This window comes from Coturnix japonica, chromosome 1 (genome assembly GCF_001577835.2).
Source record: "Coturnix japonica isolate 7356 chromosome 1, Coturnix japonica 2.1, whole genome shotgun sequence".
In the NCBI taxonomy this organism is placed as follows: Eukaryota; Metazoa; Chordata; class Aves; order Galliformes; family Phasianidae; genus Coturnix; species Coturnix japonica.
In genome coordinates, this window is record NC_029516.1 from 11699533 (window position 1) to 11723075 (window position 23543).

The window sequence follows — 23543 nt, forward strand, 5'->3', positions numbered from 1 at the left end:
AAGGCACGGTTTCCTCAGGTGGCAGAAAGAGTGGTGAGGCATTGGAAAAGGCTGCACAATGAGGTGGTGGAAATGTTCAGGAAATGTGCAGATGTGGCACTTTGGGACACAGTTTAGTGAACATGGTGAAGATAGGCTGACAGTTGGATTAGATGGTCTTATTGGTCTTTTCCAGCCTTAATGACTTTATGATTCTATGATACTGCTGTTCTCACTCTCACACCCACTAAAATGAGGTGCCACTGCCATAAAGAACTGAACATGTTCAGGACATGCTCTGCTCATTACTTAGCCCTGTGGAGGCTACTTCTATAAATGCTACTCTGAATCACAGTTATTCACAACCTGAACTCTGACTCATAATTCAGAGCTCTCCAGGACTCCTTCTCTCCAGAGAGAGTCTCCCTGGTCATTTTGTACCCCATGTTTGTGGGAACAAAACAACAGAACCGCTACATCATTAAGCAGGGATGCTGGCTACCACTACATCTGACAACAGAAAGTGCACATGAATATAGTGAAGTGAAGCCCAGGAAAAACTGAGCTCCAAACTGCCCTTAAAAATAAAAGACAGATTTCAGTTAAATTACTGTAACCCAGAATTTGAGATGACACTGATGCTTTTGATACACTGTGAATTATTAAGGAAGAAATACACATATTTTAAACTGCATCTTACCACGATTATTCTAATCTGGGTAAAGATGTTACTTACAGTTTGATCCCTTTAAATAAAGGGAAAAAGCCCTAATTGTGAACAAGGTCTTTGAGCTTAAGTCCAGCAAAGTGATTAAGCACGTTTACCTTTAACCAAGGGAGGTAACCCAGAGGTGCATAGTTTTGACTGTACATCGATACTTTCCTAGAAGAGGGTTACTGAACAGAAATTCAACAAGCTCCACGTGAACACTCAAAGCCAGCCACGACTGGGCCAATGTTCTGATTCAGCAAATACAGTCTGCCCAGCATCAGTATTATTCCCAGAGCATTTAGTCTGACAAAGGTGTAAGAATTTTCCACTCAAGGCTCATGGTTCTCTACCTTCAGGAACACAGCAGCTCTTCAGCTCTCATTATTTTGTAAGAAGATTTTCCATATGCAGTTACAGAACAATATTTTACTGAAATTGCAATTTTTATTTACACCACAATTTGTTGGAAGTAACCGCGGGAGACAAGTCTCATGCTATCATGGTCAACAAGCCTCGTTTATTAGATGTTACAGCATCTCATTTATAAAATCAGTAATAAGTTCATGCATATTGCAAAAGTTAAGCTCAGGATTGGTGAATTAGACATTACTTCATCTGACCTTGTGGTTAGTCTTATGGATTACTTTTCTTTGCGCTCTGTCCTACCTTGCTACACATTCTTGTTTCTCCCTCAGGCCGTCCTTGCTTCTAGAGTACATATTTCTCTTAGCTACATACCCTGTCTTTTATCAACATACTGATTTCCTTCTCAGCTGCCTAGCCCCGTGATCGGCCTAGGATAGACTGTCTTCTTCTAATCCACGTTCATTCTTTTACAATTTGAACTAGTGGGAAATCTCTGTCACTGTCCTTTCTCATGAAGCATTCTGCCATATAAACACTTCCACAATCCCCGTTTTTTTTAAATGGAAAAGCTCAGGATTCAACGAGCCGTATTAGTCATTATTTAACAAGCAGTCCTATTACATTGTGTTCATTTGTCTAGTCTTCTCAGTAGTTGTTATCTGCTCCATAAGCTGCTGCTCTGTGGAACTCCTTATCTTGATCCATGGCTGTGCTCCATAAAAATGCTTCTTGATTACAACAGATTCCAAGAATTCTGCCTATAGCGTAATACAACACTACTATATTAATAAATAACTATTATTTATAACTCAATCAAAGACCTCGATTTGACAATTACTCTAAAGTGAAAAAAAGAGACATCAAAGTACAAAATAAACAACATATCTCGTGTAAACTACTAAAAAACAAACATGTTGTACTGCAACGCTAAGTTTCTGTCCAACGCTAAAAATAAATCCGTGAGGGTCCCATCTGTGTTAAATCTGTAACTGATCAGGAAGAATCTTTCAATTTTATATACTCTGATATATTGATTTTTAATGGCCACTAACTATTGTGCATAAATGTTTAAGAATGTTTCATAACCGATGCTCTACCAACTGAGTTTCCGGGCTAATATAATTGATTTAACTGATGTTGCAATTTTTATGAGAGTGCTGTCAAATAGAAACCAATTTTATGAGGCAAAGTACTAGAGTCTCACTAGGCATTAATTACTTTTGACCCGGAAACAGCAAACTGTGGGAGTGGTTGGTGTCGATGCAACAGGTAGTGCAAGCAGGCGCGATCCCCTGCTTCAAGGTGCACATTTCCTCCTCTCAATCCATCACAGATTTCTCGCATTTCAGGGTCTGAAGGATTTCTTCCAGTGTGTACACACGATCGCAGTGGCCAGTGCGTGATATAGAGCCCAAGTGGAACACGCTGCTTAGAAAACAAAAATAAACTGATCATAAGTTTAGGTTCTAGTAGCGTGCACTTTGTCTAAAATGAGCATGGTTTCATTTTCAGATCCCCAATTAATTGGTGTAAAATGGTATCCGTCTATATATACAGGGTCATCTCTTGTTTAAATTCCTTTCCAGGTTTTGTCTTGCAAAATTAAAAAAAGTAATTAATGGCTAAATAATATCATGAACCAAAACAGTACTAAAACAATTACATAGACGCCTATTCCATGTAGATTCTAGCATTGATCTTACATCAAATCTGTTTATACCATTCTGATTATTATTAAAATAGAAGAACCAACAACATCCTAGCTACATGCTTTAAACTCTAAATCTTGAGGACTGCATTGAGTAGTAACAGGAAAAATCACACACTATGTTCAAACTATTAGTATTTATCTATAACACAGCATAGTTACAAAGCAAATACCATTAAGTAAGAAAACCACAATACAATTACTATAAAGGCTGGAGTCTATTTTTTGCCTTCCAGAATGAGACCGAACTATCATGCTTGGAACCACCATAGGCCATCCTGTGCGAACAATAAGAGCATATTCACTGCCCCAAGTTGTCAGTGTGTAGAGGAAGTCCCAAGCCTGTGGGCATATTTCAAACATTAAACCCATAGGGTCCTTTAGCACCGGGGGAGCCTCAAAATGACGATCCAACATAGAGCTGCAATATCTCATTTGAACATGAATTCAAAAGCTTCATCAACAAGCACAAGCAAACCTTGATAATATTTCTATGTAGTGTGTCTCCATATTCCCCTTTTTTTTGTTTAATAATAAGAATGGTTTCAGTGGTTGATGAAAATGTGATCAGTGATAGCTTGTTCTTTAGTGGGAGAATGAGCAATGGCTGTAAGTATGTCTAAACACGACCTCTCTTGGAAGGAAAGTTTGAGTGGCTTATCCGAGGTTATATGCAAGGCCCATTATCGTTTTTTGTAGTATGTGGGATTCCCATAGCGGCATAAGCAGATTAACCAGTGTTTACGGGTGTCATGACTGCATTCACTGTAGGTGACTGTGCTAATAGGTAGAAAGAAGACATGAGTATTTATTGTTACATGTGCATATTTTAGCACGGCCAATTCAGGAACGTGAGTGACTTTTCTGACACAGTTGAAGAGGTGCTGTGCACATGACGATTTGTCGAAGTCCTGAGGCTAAGAGTATCGAGTCAAATTTTGTAGGCTGAATATTCTGTACAAACACGGTGCTATTGCCATAGGAGAGAGGATCATGTCTTAACGCAGTTTTCCATTCTTGGGGGTCATAGCGTAACTGTCACTGTTTTGCAACCAAAAGATTGTATGAAAGGCTGTACTGAACTCTGTATGTCTCATGACTCCCTTAGCTCCTCACCTGACTCATAAGGCAGGGATTCCAAATGGGGGACCTGATTAGGATGAAGTTTTGGCAACGTGTCAGCATACTCCCTTTATATTGTTTCTTCTCTGCATTTGCTCAAGATCACATGTACGCTGTAGGGAAAATTGTCTTCCTGCTCCCTTTCAAAGTTATCATCACGGAGGAAATGCGTCCGACTTCGCCTTTTCTGACTCTACTGGACCTGGGTCACACCCAATCCCCTGCGTTTCAGTCCATCCGTGTCTTTAAACCACGTTACACACGGGCTGAGAGACACAGCCGCGGCAGGGGAACGAGGGAGGGCGGCTGGCCGAGGCGCAGAGGAACGACGTGGGGCGAGCAGAGGGCGGGGTGCTGTAGAGACGACAAGCGGACGAACGACGTGTGCGGAGGGGCAGAGCGGCCGCTTGGCTGGGATAACGGCAGCTTGTATCGGAGCGCGGCCGCTGTTCTTTCTTGTGCGCTGCTTCTCACGTTTCCCGACTTCCTAAGTCACAGCAAGCGTTGTGGTGTTGGATTGACACTTGCTGCGCCAAAGCCCAGGTGGCTTGGCACTCGTGACGGATGTGGGCCAGTTTTTTTCACTAAAACGGAAAACATTTCAATGAGGAAGCTGTTCTGCGAAGCGTGGCGTGGTAGCGACTGCAGTTTGGAGGGGTTTGCATGGGCTGTGCTAACACTTGATTCTGGGAAGCCTTAGCCTGTAGCCTTTAATCCTGCCCCTAACTCTTTAATAGCCTCAACTATGAAGCCTGAGCCCCGTGGGCACGCTCGATAGTCTGTCTAACGCCTCCTCTATTGTCCAGTTACTCTCAAGTACTTAGAATGCCATGAGCTGTAGCATTACAATTCTGAAGTGCACAATGTTTTAGCATTATTTCCCTCATGTACTCTGGTACTCCAGCCTTCTCTATGGCTCCAGCTACCTTATCTAGAAACGCTCCAAATCCTCATTTCTTCCCTGCTGGATTCCCATATAAGACGACAACCCACCTGGTGCCTTGATCTTATCCATAGCCTGCCTGGCCAGATACATTGACTCCCTACATTTAACTGGTCCTAATAAAGCCTGGGCCTCCGTCCGGATGAAAGGACCCACCCCTAAAATTCTTTCAACGGTGACATTATACAAGGGATCTCCGGGCCTGGCCTAACTATCACAACTCTCTGTTGGCACATCCTCTTCCCAATAAGCATTAAATAGCAGTTGTGTTGGTGCTGCGAAAAAATCAACCTAGCTATAGCCCGACAATCAGATGGCAACAAAACCTGAGTACTCCAGATATAATCCAGTATCTGTCCTCGCTGGCTCACTTTTTACTCCAAACTGACTGACCGTAACGACCGCAATTTGTAACAACAACTTCCAATCTAAAGCACTGATAGCAGCCTGTGTCCCGCCTGCAGCATTAGGCGAATACCCCACCGACAGCACCATCTGTGGCACCGCTTCCAACGCCTCACCGTCTCCCGTCTCTAAACAAGCCGCGCCCAGCGCAGCCCAAGCCCCCCCGCCCCGCGCGAGCGGCTCCGCCAGGTCACTCTGTGCCCAGGGAGCGGCTCATTGCAAAGGGGGGTCGAGGGGGCCGGCTGTAGCGCCATGGTAATGCAGGCGGCTCGTCTGATACAGACGTGCAGGGAGACGGAGAGGGCACTCGGCCCTCGCGCCACATGGCAATGCAGGCTCGGCCGGCGCGGCAACTTACGGTGGACACTGCAGGGGGCCCCGGGCAATCTGGACCATTCATTATAATTCTTATTCTCCCTGCACAGCACTAGCTTGCTCTACGCTTCCTTTTCTGCCTGATATTGCAACAAATCATTATAAACAACACGCCACCACTTCCCGCATTTTTTAGCCATTTTCTCCCCATCTATCATTCCCTGAAAAAATTGCATCTCCAAATTTTACGCCACTCAGCAAGATCATGCACTAAATGCGGATTCTGAAATAACCCTTTAGCATACCCATACACTAATAACTTAGGGAGTTCCTTTTCCAAGTCTACCCCCTTAAACTGTCTCCGCCTAAGAAAAGCGGAAAATAAATTATATGCTGCTTGCCTGTCCATTTTTACTCACGTCGGTACCGTTGCAGCCCTCCAGGCTTCGGCAGCACGTGTCGGTCGAGCCCACCTGTGTGGTCACTCGAGACGCGGAGCTCCAATTTTAGCTCTTTCGTCGTCCGTCGAGCTGCGAAATCCGGACCCGAACCCAACGCAGTTCTTCACCCGTGGCAGCCCTTTTTTCCTTATCACGTCGAGGGTCACCATTTGTTGGAAGTCCGCGGGAGACAAGTCTCATGCTATCATGGTCAACAAGCCTCGTTTTTAGTTAGGTGTTACAGCATCTCATTTATACAATCAGTAATAAGTTCATGCATATTGCAAAAGTTAAGCTCAGGATTGGTGAATTAGACATTACTTCATCGACCTTTGTGGTTAGTCTTATGGATACTTTTTCTTTGCAGCTCTGTCTACACCTTGCTTACACATCTTGCTTTTCCCTCAGGCCGTCCTTGCTTCTAGATACATATTTCATCTTTAGCTACATACCCTGTCTTTTCACATACTGATTTCTTCTCAGCTGCCTAGCCGTGATCGGCCCTAGGATAAGACTGTCTTTGTCTTTAATCACGTTCATTCTTTACAATTTAACTAGTGGAATCTCTTCATGTCCTTTCTCATGAAGCCATTCTGCATAAACACTCTCACAACAATTAAGATTTACTTCAGCTTTATTGCATCAAATAAGAAATCAAAAGCAGGTTTGCAGGAATGGTGGCCCATCAAACATGCTATCAAAGCTTGTTAGCTTTTTACTCTTGAAATGCATTTTAAGCTTCTTTCCCATCCTTACATAGTTTCAAGTCACTGAGAAGCCTGAATGTCACTTTATTTTCTCACATTGTTGCTTAGCAAACTGTAACTCTCAGATCTGGGTCCAGAACAGCATTATTCTACCATCTTCACGATACCAGTTGCATTTTATTGCACACTGCAAGCAATTACTTTCTGTATTAAGATATTAGCAGCCAAATATACACTTCTTTTTTTGCACCGAAGTCTACCTGCCCACAAATACCACTTCCCATTATGCATCTTGCTCTGTTCCAGACAGTGAGACAGGCATGAACTCTAAAGTACCTGAAATGTTAACTGTCCTACTGTGACACAGCAGAGCACAAGCAATCCAGAAGCCTTTCCAGGGTGCAGTGATTACAGCTTCCTAATAAAGGTGATGGAGGAGCTGACAAGGGAATGAGCCCTGTTGGACCTGATGCTTACCAACAAGGAAGAACTTGTCAGGAACATGAAGCTTAGGAGAAGCCTTGGCTGCAGTGTCCATGAGATAGGGGAGTTCAGGATCATCAAATCATAGAACCATTTGAGTTGGAAGGGACCTTTAAAGGTCATCTGGAAAAACTCCCCTGCAGTGACCATGGACACCTACAGCTAGATTAGAGCCCTGTTCAGCCTCACCTTGAATGTCTCTGGGGACAGGACATCAAAAATCCCTCTGGGTGATCTGTTCAAGTGCTTCACTAAAAGAATCCTGGGTGGAACAAGACATACAGCTGAATCACAGTCCCAGACCTCAGAAGAACCAAGGGATATGGTCACAGAGAGAAGGATCCTAGAGGGTTGACTGACTGTCAATGATCATCTCCTCCAAGGATTGTCTACCCCAATGAACAGGAATTCAAGCAAGAGTGGTAGAAGTTCTGTGTAAATGACCAAGGAGCTCCTATGTAAGAAAGTATACAAGATGGATGCACCAGATAGCTGTGTTACTAATCAAAAGCACCTTGATGGAATGGAGAAATGGGCAGGCAGGAGCCTCACTGAGTTCAACACAGGGAAGCACAAAGTCCTGCCTGTGGGAGAAATTACTCCATGTACCTGTAAATGCTGGGATTTAATCATCTGGAAAGAAGCTGTGCAGATAAAGACAATATTACAACAGATAATATACACTGTCCACTGAGTAGCTGAGGAGTCAAAGAGAGAAACATTTTGTGATTACTTCTGTGTCCCTCCAAAGTGTCTGTTGACCACCAGCATTGTGATTTGCCAATAGAGATATACAGGACATACAAATTCAGACTCGGTCTTCACTGTCAGCACACTCAAGGAAGAGGAAAAATAGCAAGAGTCATTCTCATGAGGACACAGCATAACACAGTGATTTCTGACAACTCCCAGACCCTCAGCTAAAGGAAGAGAAAGGCGACCTTCCAGCATTTGTGAGTCTTATTTAATAGTGGAATACTGTTCTTGGACAACCTTTGAACTTCATAGCAAGGATAAAATTAACATGCTGCTAAGAAACACTGCCATTAATCTTATCAGACAGATAAAAGTTAAGCTAAAGTAGCTAGAAGCTGTATGCAAAAGACTTAAGAGTTAGCAGTTCTTTATCTGACTGATAAAGACCCATTCTTATGTCTTTACTGCTACTATCAAATTGAAGGTGTCAGAGAAAAAGGGAAGCAAATATCACTTTATAACACCATCACTAGTAATCAAGCACTTTCTCCTCACAATCGTAGGTGATAAAACACAGTTGTAAAGCCACCTATACTGATCTTGCAGATGACAGTAATTTTTGGTCCAGTTTATATAAATGAGAATATAGTCATCACATTTATAAGGGTCTAAATTTGGTTAATGTGGACATTCAAGCACATACAGTGGACACTTGAATATACCTTATATTCAAAATATGATGTATGAAGGAAAAAAAAAGTAAAGATGGAGACACAAAGAACAACTATAACTCAAAGGGTTCAACAACAGATCCATTGACCTGCCTGTTTTAAAGGAGCAGAAAGCTTTCCTCCTGGTGGCTAAGCACAGAATGCCTTACAAGTTGGAAATGCAAGGGTGGAAGTTTCTAATCCAGCATTATGCTAGAGAAATGCATGTGTGCTGAACTCCAAGTTGGATCATGAACTGCAAGTTTATCAAGTATTCAAGTACCTTCAAGACTGCAAATAAAGGGGGCGGCCGTTAGCCAAAGGGCTTGTGGAATTCACTGTTCAGAAAATACACTCCACCAAAGGTACACTGAAAAGCAGAGCTATTGCAAGGTCTGTTGCTAACATCCCGAGAGCCAATTTTCAGAACCATGACTTTTCTCATTTCTTTCTTTTCTCTCTGACCTCATTCCTCAGGGCTCTTGTGCCCTTTTACTTATCATCTTAAGTAATTATAAAGTGATACCAAGCCGGAATTGAATTATTTTTTGAACAAGCACAAAGCAGACGTAAAATGACTGGGTGGGGTTACATGGAATGAGCTTTCTTAGTTTCCTTGGACTGCACTTATCACCCTTGTTTCTCCTTTGTTACTCCCACTAAGTACACTACTGAACAGACGTTTTAGAACTGCAGCCTTCAGGTAAAGCTTCACAACTTCAGAAATAACTTGTGAACCCAACAGAACTTTTGCTGCATAGGTAGTAAGATAAGAAATGCAGAGGCCTTCATGGGAACCTTTAAAAAAAATCTAATAATCGGGACCAATCCTGGCACAGCTTTCAGACAAAATTCCCACTCTTTTCCACATGAAAGGCTGAGATGCCTGCATAGACAGTGTTGCTTATGTAACAAAAGCTCCTTCAGACACCCACTCCAGTTGCACCACAGAAGCTATCAGCCCATCTGCACAAGCCCAGAGCAGCACAGGGATCAACAATGGGACCAGGGGAGCCTCACTCTACTCTGTGGGCAAGAGCACTGGAGCCTGGCACAGGATGGCTATCAGGAGCTGGGGAATCCTGATCCACCATGTGTGTATACAAATAACTATCCCAGCAACTAGAGGAGGCCTCAGGAGCATACATGACCAGTGGGGGGACATACAGATGCACCAGCTACCAGCAGGAGCCTCAGTGTCTAAGTGCAGTTGCTAGAGGGATTCACCTTGGAAATACAAATGCATATGGACATATCTATTAGTTTATACCTATTATCAATGTGGACCTCCATCCTTCCATACTCAGAGAAGGAGAACAAGATGTTGCCTATCTAATCCATGTGGCTGGCCATGCACACAAATATATTGCATATGCTCTGTGCGCCTGCTGGGAATGCATCTCTAGCCTTGGTACTCACAGGACGTGGGAAGGCAGAGCAGCAGCAGCAGCCTCACCTGCCTGAGACTTCGTGTTCAGTATTATTTTCCTCTAACAAACTGATGTTTTATTCACTGAAAATGATGTAAGACGTGAAGTGCTGAGATCCTTGTCTCAGAAAGTAGTAACTAGTTAGATAATGAAAAAAGGACTATGAAACTTACCCATAGAGGCATTGTGTACTTCATGATCCTTAGAGAAAAAATAAATAAATAAAACTCAGTACTTTTGCATCTAAATATTTATTTCATGGTTTATTTATTAGAATCTAATGTTATCTCTTATCAAATAGCAATCTTATGTTTGTTTTCAACAAGATAACATTTCGAAAGCCTGTGATTGAGCTATTTAATCAGTTTCACATAAGGCAGACAGACACCTGTGGCACTTTGAGCAGCAAACACTGGTCTCCCCTGCCAGATACAGATAAGGGATGGCTTGTTTCCATTGCAGACACTGTGTTCATATTTACATGGGTTCTTGAGGACATCATTCTCATTTCTGTGTTGTGGCTTTAGTGACACTGGGTATGAATCTGCAATATCCAGCTCTTCATAATGTTCCCTTTGAACTCCAAAAGCAGTAGCTACAGACAGTAAAATCAGAGGAGTTAATCATAATGGTATCATGGCCAATGACTGCTTTGTTGATCTTGAGCCAACTGATAAGGATGCACAGCCCTCTGTGTACCTCAGGTTGGGTAACCATTAGCAAGGTTCACTTCTGTGGGGGAAATCCACTGCCAAAAACTGTTTTGGAGCAGGTTTCACTGTGGCCACCCAGGTGCTGATCAGAAGAGAAAACATGGATCAAGATCAAGCATACATACAAAGCTAACCCAGAATCACCTCTACAGTGCGTGTAACATTGGAGCACCAAAGGTTCATGACCTGGAACTCTTCATCCATCTTCTAGCCAAGTGGAACAAGCACGTAACAAACAAGTTCCTGATCATGTAGCGAGGTACAGTTACATGCTGCACTTTCTTTAGTGGAGAAAGCACCTCACAAGTCCTCCAATCATAGATTGCTTCATCAACCCTGCTTCCCAACTGGCTGCATCAAGTTAAAAATAAAAAAGCAGAAGGTTGCCGTTTATAACCACAATAATTTCAGTGATCATATTTACAGTGCAAATGTCTGAAGCCATTGGGGAAGCTGAAGGACAGCAAATCACACTGAGGTTACAGGAATAAATGACTGACTTGGAAGGAGGGAAGAAAACAGAGGGTTTCAAATGTATAAATTGATATTCCAGTTTCACTGAAGACAACAAGGTGAAGTAACCATCTTATTAATTAACAGAGCATTTGAATTTTCCAAGGATCCTGTAGGGAGTCTCCCTCCCTAGGGCTTTCAGAAAGGATTTGCTCCTCTGTAGAACAGGGTACAACAACTCCTGTGCTTGAAGAAATTCCCAAAGAACCGCTGTTTCTGAAAAAGCCAACAGGGAGCTCCAGCACAGGGTAGATATTCTCTTGGGGAGTGGCACTGGTAGCTATTTAATCAAGCTGTAATTCTCTTCCTATAGTTTTGAGAGAGAAGTTCAACTTCTGCATTCACATGAGGGTGTGTGTTCAGAAGAAATGGACATTTCCTTGTCAGCTGATATTATAACACAGATTTTCAGGGTGCGTTGTTTGTGCGCTAGGTACCAAACTAAATCCTGTATGAGCAGCAAGAAGGACATAACTTATGATGCATCCTGCCCCAGTTTAGGCAACCGCTAATTGGATGAGATTCTATTTTCCAAGCGATAGCGTCTCCCTGACTCCTATGTACTTAAGGGTGTTGCCTCATGCTCTGTTGCCAGTCAGTGGAAATGATTTTTCTCGACTTTTTGACATCAGGGTTATGCACGAAGGTCACAAGTGTGCAGTGGCCAATACTGCTTGTTGCTGAAATACTTAAAATTCACAGTAAGTAAAACAAAAATATACAGAGGTTTTTCAGTGCTTCACACCAGCACCTGCAGACTCACCTTATGTCTTAGCATTTTTCTGTGGCTGATAACATAGCTTATAGAAAAAGAAATGTCTAATGCTTCCTGGGAGCTTAAGCAACAGCTGACACATAGCAAGCATGTCACAGAGCATGTGATGGTTCTATGTCTATTAATCATGATTCACATAAAAGTGGCTCCACAATCACAACAGTGCAGTTAAGATGGGTTAACATACAGAAATTGTCTCAGACTGACTCATTATCAGTTTGTGATGATCAGCTTCATACGTTGAGTTTTCTACTGAAGAGAACAAAAAGGATAAAATAACCTGCCAGAATCCTGCACTCGCAGCCGTACTTTGACTTGATGATGCTACTGAAGCACTGATTTTTCAGAAGCATTGGTGAGGTCTTCATTAATTGGCAACATTTATACAGTAGAACTGAAGATACATATACTGCGAGAAGAAGATTAAGGAAATAGTGGTGCTCACTATTCAAGCACACAGGAAGGCCAGGAATTCACCTACCAAATCATCCATACCAGATCAGTAAAGATGTCAGTCTGCAGGGACAAGAGTCGTCCAACTGACTCCCAGCATAAATGGATTCCTTCAAGAAATAACCCAAACAGGACGCAATAACCAAGGGACAGTAAAAGCAATATGAATGCCTGGGTGAGGATCATCAAAGGGAAAGAAGAAAGGCTCACTGAGTTAATTTCTGGCGTGACTTCCTCTTACAAGAACTTTCCTTCGATACAAGCACACATAGAAAAGCCCCAGGTCACTTGTTAGCTATATGGACACAAGTACAGCAGGATCGGGAGTACTGTAATACCAAAAGATCATAAGTATCAATTAAACATGAAACTAAAGCAGAACAAAAAAAAAACCCATAAAAATAACACAGATCTGAAAATGAGCAAATAAGTACAGTGCAAAATTCCACACTGAACTGTGAAACAGACCAGAGACAGGAGATAAAGAAACTAACAGAAATAAGAAGGGCTTAGAAAATAATATTGGAATCAGAACTCTGTAGCTATGGCACTGTTGCAGTGAGCAGGACATGTGGGGCTAAACCTCAATGCGTGGAAGCAGCGAGTGGACTTAATTCTAGCTTTTCCTAGAAAAGCCCTGTAAGCACATTGTGTCAAACAGGTTTGAAAGCAGCAGCAAAAGTTAAGCATTTAAAGAAGGTATTACAAATGCCTCATCTATGAAAACAACCTGTGGCATTGTTCCAGCCACGACTTACACGTGTCTCCTCAGACATGCCTGAGCCCAGCAGAGCTCCTGCCACAACTGGAGCAGGCAGCATTCCCTAACAGACACCTCAGGACAGCAATCCAAGCTCTATGCTGCACAGCATATGAAGGCTTTAATTCTGTTCCATGAAAACCAGGTGCCCAGAATTCAAATTTTATAATGCCAAGCCTTAACCTGTAATGTCTTAATCTGATCCAGCCCCAGTGAACTGGACTCCAGCAATGATGTTTCAAGCAACAAACACTGCAGACTCTTATTTAATAAGAGTGGAAAGTTCTGTCCATGCTTTAGTTCTGAAAGACTATTTGAGGAGCACTTAAATCAGAATAAGGATGGCAGTTATTTCACTGAAATCCATTGGGCTCAAACTAACAGGTTGATTTACCAGTTCAATAGTCAAACTGATATCTACTGTACACACACAGACACACAGTCATTATAGTTGCGTTATTCCTTGAGGTCCACTGTTTTTATATTACTCAGCTAAAGGTCTGATGTTACCACAGACTGTCTGGATACACTCAAGAAGTAGCCAGGAAAGTTACCACAGCATAAACACTTCAGTCACTATGTATTCAAACTGGAGACTCAGGGACAATGGTACTTTAAGCTTTATTAGCTACTCATTACATAAATCAGACACAGTTTAGGCCTCAGCATTTCCCCAAACCATTCTAGTTGCAGCCTGTCAAGTTTATGCCACTTATGGCTGCTTCTGCCTCACAGGGCTACAGCCCCAGCTCAGTAACAACCGGCATAACCACAGTGAAAGCTGATCAACCAGCTCAGCTAGGTCAGCTTGTGTAGGGAAATCAGAACAACAACAACAACAAGCCCAGAACATTAAAACCTAGCACTAAGGCTCATGTTCCATAGGGGAAAGTCTCCTGGGACACAGAAAAGCAGTGGGCTCCAGACCCCTCTGTAGTGAGAGGCTTAAGGAGATTAGCAAGCAAACCATGTGCTTTTGGAACTTTTCAGCACCCTCGGGTACAAAATGCTACACCTCTGGAAAGCAGCGTGCTAAAGATATTATTTGAATCACAGCAAGAGGCCAGAAATGCCACACAAATGGAAACACTTGATGGTTGCTTAGTGCCTTAAGTCTTTAAGATCTGATGGCCAGAACCCAACAGAGCCCCTGAGCAAGTGCCCAGCTAAGAGAACCAGGTTCAGTTGCGGTAAAGGCTGGGAAGGCTTCAGTGTTTCCTGCAGAATTCCCAGCATTGCGCTTGGCCATCTTTGCCTTTCTAACTGCAAGTATACTAAACAACTTCAAGCAAACTTACCCTGCCCACAGAATTCTGTACAGCATGACTAATAAAAGCATACCAGCTCTGGGCAGATCACTCAGGCAGCAGTAGGATGGTGTAGTGATCAGAGCTGCAGCCTTGAAGTAATAGGTAGATTTTTTTCCTGCTGGACTTAGAGCTTTCCTTTGCTGAAATGTGATTCCATTAATATCCCAACATTGCCCCAGCTCCCTCCACAAATCTAATTTTAAGCTTAATGAAGCTTTTAGCATGATACTGCTGAGCCAAGGCCCTCAGGTCTACACAAGGTGGTTTATGCTATCTCAAATCAACACGCTTTATCAGCTACCAACAGCTGCTCTGCTTGGGTGAAACTCCACTCTCTCCCTACACTCCTTCCATTTCAGAGATGCTTGGCAATGCTGAGCATATCAATCAATAAAACAGTTCAGTTCAGAAACACTGCTAGAAGCAGCACTGGAACAAGTATCCTAAGGACACGTGGAATTGCCATAATCCAAGTATAATATAACTATAAAATATAACTATGTCTACTGCTGGAACCCTGAGCGCAGAGCTGATCTCTACCGAGATCATTCAGCATAAGCCACATGTCTGAAGCTGTACCATTAACCACCTTACCTTTATTGTTCCTACAGCAGCTAGTGAAGCAGCGTATTACTTATGAAAGTTCTGTAAGATAAATGAAGATATCTATTCACTCCGAACACATTCTATCACTCAGAACACATTCTATCACACGTTGGGTGGAAGATGCTTTAAAAGCCTCTCTGAAAAGCTGTCTTCCTTCATGAAAACATAATGAAAAACAAACAAAACCCCAACGACCTCAGCCTTCCCCAGCCAGACCAACACCGTGTGACTGCAACAGATACAAGAATTATGAAGGTACCTTCTGCTGAGTCACCACTAAGTAACAACAGTACGAGCACTTTTTTCATCATTATCAATCCTTATTTTACTATTATCTCACGTCCTGCCGCAGCAGCTGCTGGGCCATTGGCACGGTGGTTGCGGTGCATGCAGCACAGTTCGTCCCGGCTGCGCTTCCCTTCATCCCTTCAACGGGGTCTGAACGCTCCCACAGCTCTCACACTGGAAGCTGAGAGCCGCTGAGTGAGGCAAAGGCACGGTTCTACCCTATTCCATAACAGGGGATAAAGCACAGACCAATCGAGGTGTGGGCTGAAACTAAAGCTACCAAGTGAAGCAGCTATATGTGGCTAAATGTCTCCTCGCACGGCCGCTGACGGGCACCACACGAGGAAATGACGGACCCCCCTCCGCCTCCGCCGCTTCTCCCCTTCACGTCCGCCGCTCGTCCCGCAGCTCCCCGCACACCGCCGCACACCGCATCCCCTCCGCGACCGCCGAGCGGCGGCGCTGCCCCTCAGTTGGGATTCACAGCTCCCCGCGCTCCGCTCACCTCCGTCCGTTACCTCCTCGCAGCCGCCCGGCCCGGCACAGCCGCCGCGCACCCAAGGTGAGCGCCTGGGGCGCGGGGCGGGCGGCGGCGAGCGGCCAACTCCGGCCCCTGCCGCCCCTCCTCCTCCTCCTCCTGCCGGCAGCGGGCGCGCCTGGGACTCGTAGTCCACCCCCCGCCGGGCCCGGCCGTGCTCGCTCCCGCTGCGGCCTACACGTCCCGGCGTGCTGCGGGGCGGGCGGGGCACGAGGCCTCAGGCGCCTCAGAGGTGCCCGGCAGCGCCCGGCAGCCTCAGCCGGTAACGGGATGGGCTGTGGTGAGCGGCTGGTACTGGAGGAGCCATTTTCCTGAACACCTCCTGGGATGGTGACTCCATCACCTCCCTGTGCCAGTGCCTCACCACTCTTTCTGAGAAGGAGTTTTTCCTGATATCCAACCTGAACCTCCCCTGGTGTTACTTGAGGCCGTTGCCTCTCATTTTATTGTTGTTATGAAGGAAAAGAGTTGCAGCACTCTCCCCCCTCACCACAACCTCTTTACAGGCAGTTGGAGAGAGCCATAAGGTCTCCCCTGATCCTTCTCTCTAGACTGAACGATCCCTTTCCTCACCTGCTCCCCATCGGACCTGTGCTTCAGAACCTACACAGCTTCATTGACCTTCCCTTCAGAGCTTCAATGTCTTTCTTGTAATGAGAGTCCCAAAACCGAGCACAGCACTCAATGTGTGTCCTCACCAGTGCCCAGTACAGAGGAACGATCACCTCCCTTACCCTGCTGACCACGCTATTTCTTACACAAGCCAGGATGACATTGGTCTTCTTGGCCATCTGGGTACAATGCTGGCTCAGAAGCTGCTTTTTAAGTAAGAGGTTTGTTATAAGCAGTCTTCTCCAGAAGAGTGACAAGAAGGCAATTTGAAAGAAAAAAATCAGAGTGATAGAAATGCACCACATCCAACAAACTTCACTTAGGGTGGTGCTGGATGCTGGGCATGCACAGCTGGGTAAGTGGAGATGCTTTAGGAAAGACATCTTCCTGATGCAGTTTTACTTATCCAAAATTTTATCTTTTGTTGTCATAGAATCGTAGAATTACCCAGGTTGGAAAAGACCTTGAAGATCACCATCATTTTGTACCAGGACATCAGTAGAATGTGTAAGAGCAGAGGTGCGATGGGCTTAGGGAGGTGCGGCATCACCTTTGATGTGCTGAAGTTCTGAATTGCTTTATTACCATTAACGCATGCATTGCAGTACCACACTATAGATAGTGCTGTAGAACTGGAGTTAGTACAGAATAAATACTGCACAAAGAAGAGGGAAAGTAGAAAACTTCAACAGGGAAATAGCAGTGTAAAATATTTCCTGCTAGAAAATCCATAAGGGTATAAATCATTTTAAACCTCACAGTAATCCATAGTGAGGTTTATATTCAACTCATTGTGTCAATAGCTGTGTTTAAATACATGAACTAAAGCTGGTTTTAATTTCTTATGTGCATTTCATCATGACCCAAAGGAATGTTAACAGTTAATAACTTTTGTTGCTTCTTTCCAGCACTGTCTGGTAAACTGGTAAAAGACACTTCGATGCTGAAGCGCTGAACTCGGGAGAAACAACAAGAAAAGTGGATGTTTGGTCAAAGCAGATGATGGGAGGGGAAGTCAGGGCAAGAGGAACAACATGGGCAATTGGAAATGCTGAAACATTCCTGTGGAGGAGTGTTGTGGGCTGCCAGCTCATGGCACACACTGCCTGCACTGGGTGGTGACAGGGCCCCAGTGCAAGCACCAAGGGCTGCGGAGCATTGGGAGGACACAGGGAGCTGCAAGGTGCTGGCTGAAGGTCAGACTCAGCATTTACTGTCTGGAGCTTCAGGCATGGGGCCATGCCATTCTCAGTTTCCTTTTTCCTCAAGCAAACAGTGACAGGGACTGTGGTCCTGGGAGCCTGGTGGGTGGGTGTGGAGACTTCTGGCACTTTGCAGTGGGGTGGGTTTCCCACACAGGACAGATGGCAAACTGTGTCAGATGGAGTGAGTCGCCCCCAGCCTCTCCTTTTCTAGACCCAGGAGTCTTTTCTTGGTTCAACGTCATAAGGCAGAACAACACAGATGCATTTGGTTGTGGAATCTCATGAATGTCCTAGTACAGGTTAAACTAGTAAAGTGGAGATGGATATTTACAGATTAAAGTAAAACATGTTGAGACTGATGGGGATTTTCCTGATTTCAGTTGACTGGGTTCTCCAAGCGCTCCCGTTGATTAACAACTACCTGTGTCCTGTACAGACACATTAGTCATGTCAAGGCTTTATCACTGTGTGTAATAGCAGGGATCCTAGGGGAAGCTTGATCATGAAGATATTTCCCTCTTCACCATGAGAACTTCCTTGAAAGCATGTAAGTGCAAATGCTTTAAAATGTCCCATGAGATTTTTTAAACAAAGCTGAGCACCTGTTTGTATGGAGTGATGGATACAAACCAGATGAGTAGCTTTGCATGTGCTGCTTCTAAACAGTTGGAGCAGTGTGTTAGCAGAATGCTGTCAGTGCATAAGGAAAGGAGGACCTGGGGCTACCAGCCAGCTCATGCTGTCAGCAGAAGCTTAACATAGAAGCACCCACTAAATCCATCACTCTGCTCAGTGCCTTTGGGCCAGCAGCAATCAGGAAAGAAGCCACACCCTTCTGCAAGCATTTCTTTGCCACAAACTCTTTGGCAGACCTCCCCTGAGCTGTTCAAAGCACAAGGCCTATATTCCCTCCTTATTTTTTTCTTTTCTTTTCACCGAAGAGGCTTTGTCAAATTGTTTCTTTCAAAATAAATACAGATTCAGACTATTAATCCAGCAGTTACTGATGCCCTCTTGGTTAGCACTCCTTCATCCCTGAAATGCTGTTTTTACTGGGCACCTTGCTTGATGGGTACTGGCTCAGACTCTTCTCATCAGGTTCTGTGACAATGAGCTGTGCCTACATCCTTAGACCAGCTGCCAGATCAGCCCCTTACTGGTTTAACTTGGCCTTGAGGCTCCCTCAGCAGCCCAGGTTTGAGGACACTCCTTCATAGAATCATAGAATGGTTTGGGTTGGAAGGGACCTTTAAGACCATGTAGTTCCAACCCCCTGCTGTAGGCAGGGACACCTCCCTGTAGACCAGGTTGCTCACAGCCCCATCCAGCCTGGTCTTGAATGCTTGAGGAGGCATTCACAGCCTCTCTGGGCAACCTGTTCCAGTATCTCACCAACTTCACAGTGAATGCTTTCTTCCTAATATCTTGTGTAAATCTGCCCTCTTTCAGTTAAAAGCCATTTCTCCTTGGCCTTTCACTACCTGCCCTTACAAAAACTCCCTCCCCAGCTTTCCTGTAAACCCTCTTCAGGTACTGGAAGGTCCCTATAAGAACCCCCTGGCACCTTCTGCAGGCTGAGCAGCCCCAGCTCTCTCAGTCTGTCCTCATAGGGGAGGTGCTCCAGCCCTCTGATAATCTTTATGGCCCTCCTCTGGATCTGCTCTAACAGCTCCACGTCCTTTTTGTGTTGGCAGCCCCCCAGATGCAGTACTCCAGGAGGGGTCTCATGAGAGTTGAGTAGAGGGGAAGAATCACCTCCCTCAACCTGCTGTCACACTTCTCTTGATGCAACCCCTTGTTGAACTCGCATCTGTTTAAAACTCGTGGTTCCAGAGCTGAACTACATGGGGTTTGTCTGCCAGATGCTGTAGTTTGCAGCCCTTTGCATGGCTGCTGGTAGCTGGTAGTGTGGCTGCTCCTGAGCATCCTGTAGCAGAGCCTCATGCAGATCCTGCTTACCCACTGATGGATAAATAAAGAGATGGTGCTGGGACAGCAAGTCTACCCAATGGCATTTGCTCTGAAAGGTTAGCAATTGACTGAAACATAGAACTATGTTTATAGCTGCTCTTGTGTTTCTTCCCAAGTGTTTTCTTTCCTAGACTAAACAAACTCAACAAGGTTGTGATCCTATGGGTCTTGTTTTTACCACTGTGCTCCGAAGTCTCTTCAGTTTGTTTACATCTATATTTAAATGAAGGGCTCAGCAGCCGATAACTACTGTCTGCTTTAGCAGCACTGACAGCTGCATGCATGTTTTCTGTGTTTTACTGTAAATGCTTCTATAGATACAATGCAAAATGCCATTTTTTTGATACTGTTGATTCCCTTCCCCTGGCTTTGCTGCCTAGCCAGGGGTTTACTTAGTTGGTGCGTGGGTAGCTCATTTCCTCTTTGTCCTTCATTGTATTTGGTTTGTTATTTTGTTTCTGTCCATTCATATAAAGTGTTCTTTTCATGCAAGGCCTGATTCAGTCCTTCAGAAAACTTGTGCTCCGCTCTTTTCTTAAGGTTCAGGTAATGTCACCAGCTTTGAATTAAGCAAGCTCAAGAAAAGATGATTTCGAGGCAAAATGATGGTAACTATGGTTTTCCATTGTTCCAGGAACATCAGCAGGTAAGAATGTCATTCTTCTATATTTTTATTTCATCTCTCCTACATTTTCCTTATTCTCCTGGAACATGGGTTCATGTGCTGTTGGGGAAATGGGAAAGACCATAAGGCATACTAAAGGTATCAGTGCTCATAGTTACACATGGCAAAGTTTTATATCAGTAGATAAGCTTGTCAGTACATTTTATAACACTGTCACTGGTTTATTGCCATTGATTATGTGATGTGTCACCCTTGCTATTTCGCAAGCTATTTAGCATCAGATGATTCATTACTTTCAGTTATGTGGGAGGAAAAATAAAATAGTGCATATACTGAATGCACCGCATGTGTGCACTGCTTTGTGTGCTATAGGAATGGAAGAAAACTGAGGATACTTTATGGAATTTGGAAAGGACAAACAACAAAATCACTTGGAAATCTACCAGTGGGGATGATTTTCCTGAGATAAGCCTGTCTATAGGTTGTAGTCAGCCCTAGTGAGATGCCTTGGGGGATTCCTCTGTGGTCACGACTGCAAACATTATTCAAGAGAAACAAACACAATTGTCAAAAGCAGCTTATCTGGCTATGCTGGTCTCTTCTCTGGAAAGTGAACTCAGACTGTTTGCCTCATTGTATCTATCTTGCTGTCTGTAAAATAAATGAATGCCTTGCCCTAGCAACACAGTAGCTGCACATGAATTTAGTTTGAAATATTACTCATGTATTGGCATATTAGGACAAATAAGACTATCTTAAAAAATATGAGTGTTTGTTGTTAATATCTTGCATTTTTGTTTGTTTAATGGGTGAAACTTTCTATTACAATATTTTAAAATCTCTTGCACAAATATTAAGATATTATGTCCTTTAATAAAATCAATTATTTCTTCCTGTTCTTTCCCTGAATAGATCCTTTACCTTGTTTCAAGTCCCGAGAGCACACATGAGTTGGGCTCTTGCAGCAAGTTTCCTGTTTTGCCAAAGGCTGGTTGCATAATTCTGACCAAGCCAAGGTTTTGACTTGTTGGTCACTGAATGACCTGCTTTTTTAATTTTAATTTTAATTTTTTTTTTTTTTTCCTGTACTTCTCAGGTTCATTTGACCAAAAAACTCTCAAAAGTTAAACACATTTTAGGTATCTGGGCAAGGATTTATAACATATGCAGTATTGGTTCAAACCAGTATAGTGTCAAAACCAGTGGCCAGAAGCAGATGTGCAAGAAGATTTAAGGGCATAACACGTGTATGATATTTTGCTTTGACACTTGCCCATTCCCTGTCATTGTTAGTTCAGAAGATTGCCTGAATGTGTTGTGGTTTGCTTACTTAGTAACCTGCATGGATTTCTCTTCCAATTACCTGTTAGTCTCCTCTTGAATCTAGGAAAACATTTCTTAAGTACAACACAATTTAGTAAGGCCTGCCACGTACGTAAACTTTAATACTGTGTGAAGAAATAGCGACTTCTGTCTCTTTTGAGACAGGCCCCTTTTGTGCTGCATGGTACTGAGAGCTTGGAAACACTGATTTGTACCAGTATCTGTCCTCAGACTTGTGACATATTTATATCCTGAATGGTATTATGCTTGGACACAGCTGTGATGTGTAAACTGATGCCATAGACGCATGACACCTCTGTGTTGGGTTTGCAGATAAAGAAAAGTGAGTGTGTCTATTGGCCTGTGGTCCCATTTCATTCCTTGCACTGGGACAAACTCCAGCAAGCCTGAGAATGTCTCTCAGTTTGCTTCTGCAGATACTGCTGTTTTCAAAGTGATGTGATGTACTAAGTACATATGAAAAAATACCAGCAACATTTGCATTACAGTCCAGATATTAGTAAAATAATTTGATTTATGATTTCTTGGAAAGCCTATGTGACTTGAGAAGTCTAATATCAGAGTCATTTGTTGACATTATTTTTATTGAAGCATGGATCTTTAGCTTGGTTCACCATAAAGTGAAGCATTTTATTTATGATAATAGACAGTTTAGGGCTATAGGGGCATTATAACGTTGCTGGTGTAAATACAACTTTATCAGAAGATACAAACATGACCCGCAAGAGAAACAAACACCTAAGAGAACACAATGAAACGTTCACTGTTTACGAATCACTTCATTACTACAGACACCAAATGGCAGTTACTGTAAGTAAATCAGTTGCAGAGAACTGACTACATTTAGAGAGGGGAACAGGAACTTCGGTTTGGGGCTTCATCCACAACTGCTTAGTAGAAAAAAGTTTCATGTCAAGCATTCTTTTTTTATCCACAAAACAATGCTAACCAACAGACATATAAAAGAATAAGACTGAAAGATATCAACGTCTTTACAACTACTTTTGCAATTATCTTCTTCATTAGGTACTTTGATTTTTTAATACATTTTGTCAGAAGGTAAATAGCCCAAAAGTCAGCAGCAAAAATATTACAACAACAAAACAAGTCAATACAGTGCCAATGTGTCATGTTGTAGAATACAAAGAGGACAAACAATGATAACTTAATCATATAAAATGACACAGAGCTGAAATACAGTGCACTTAAATACCTATGTGACAAAAAATGTTAAATTCTGTACTTAGTATGTACGTTTTTAAACATAAAATCTGAAAAGTCTTTCTTTGTGCTTCAACTTTTTTTTTTTTTCCTGTTAAACAGAATTAGTTGCTTACTTCCAATACTGCCACTGTAACTGATATTACAACAGATCACAATTTTCACAGACATGTCAACATCAAAACATTTACCTATGAGAAAATAAGTCACTTCTCATTAGTTCACAGTGCGAAAAAGTGGTGTACACTCTGTCTTGAGAAAGGCTTTCAGTTATTCATCAAGCCAGTTGCAGAAAAGTCCTGAAACCAGATGCAGTGCTAGGTTTAAAGAATGGAAAGCAACACATCACATGTTGGGAGGAAAAAATAAATTTCTCATTTCTTCATGGATATCGTCTAAGTGACCTTCGTCTTCTGTTGTAGAAATGCCTGAGCCCATGTTGCCGTGAAAAATTCATCATGTAATTTTGTTTGCGAGTGCTGTTAAAATCAAAGGGCGAGGGGAAGAAGAGAAGAATGTCAGTTTGTGGTAGGTACTTAAATTTCTACTGGAGCAAGAGCTAGTGGGACAGATTCTTCTTGTTTCTTGCATAA

At 43.3% G+C, this 23543-nt stretch overlaps 2 protein-coding genes and 1 long non-coding RNA gene across 6 annotated transcripts in view; 1 reads left to right on the forward strand and 2 right to left on the reverse strand.

Annotated features, from left to right (window-relative positions):
* The window catches only part of SLC26A5 (solute carrier family 26 member 5), a 36939-nt gene extending 20870 nt beyond the window's left edge, over nt 1–16069 (reverse strand). The window contains exons 1-2 of one of the 3 annotated variants that reach the window (XM_015884532.2): nt 15940–16048; nt 15135–15185 (exon numbers count right to left, since the gene is read on the reverse strand). Coding sequence is in view for 1 of the 3 variants with exons in the window: in XM_015884447.2 (XP_015739933.1) it covers nt 10190–10193 (4 nt within the window). In the remaining 2 variants the exon portion in view is untranslated. Of the gene's footprint in view, nt 1–10189; nt 10218–15134; nt 15186–15939 lie in introns of those variants that run through there. The other 2 variants (XM_015884615.2, XM_015884447.2) reach the window with 2 other exon arrangements.
* On the forward strand, nt 15476–22880 carry LOC107324934. The gene is made up of 3 exons (XR_001559597.2): nt 15476–15996; nt 20307–20406; nt 20758–22880. It is a non-coding gene; the product is annotated as an uncharacterized LOC107324934 (long non-coding RNA).
* Nucleotides 22296–23543, reverse strand: part of RELN (reelin) — a 251068-nt gene continuing 249820 nt past the window's right edge. For both annotated transcript variants that reach the window (XM_015884323.2, XM_015884245.2), the window contains one exon: nt 22296–23429. In XM_015884323.2, coding sequence (XP_015739809.1) covers nt 23333–23429 — 97 coding nt within the window. In that variant the 3' untranslated portion in view covers nt 22296–23332. The remainder of the gene's footprint in view (nt 23430–23543) is intronic.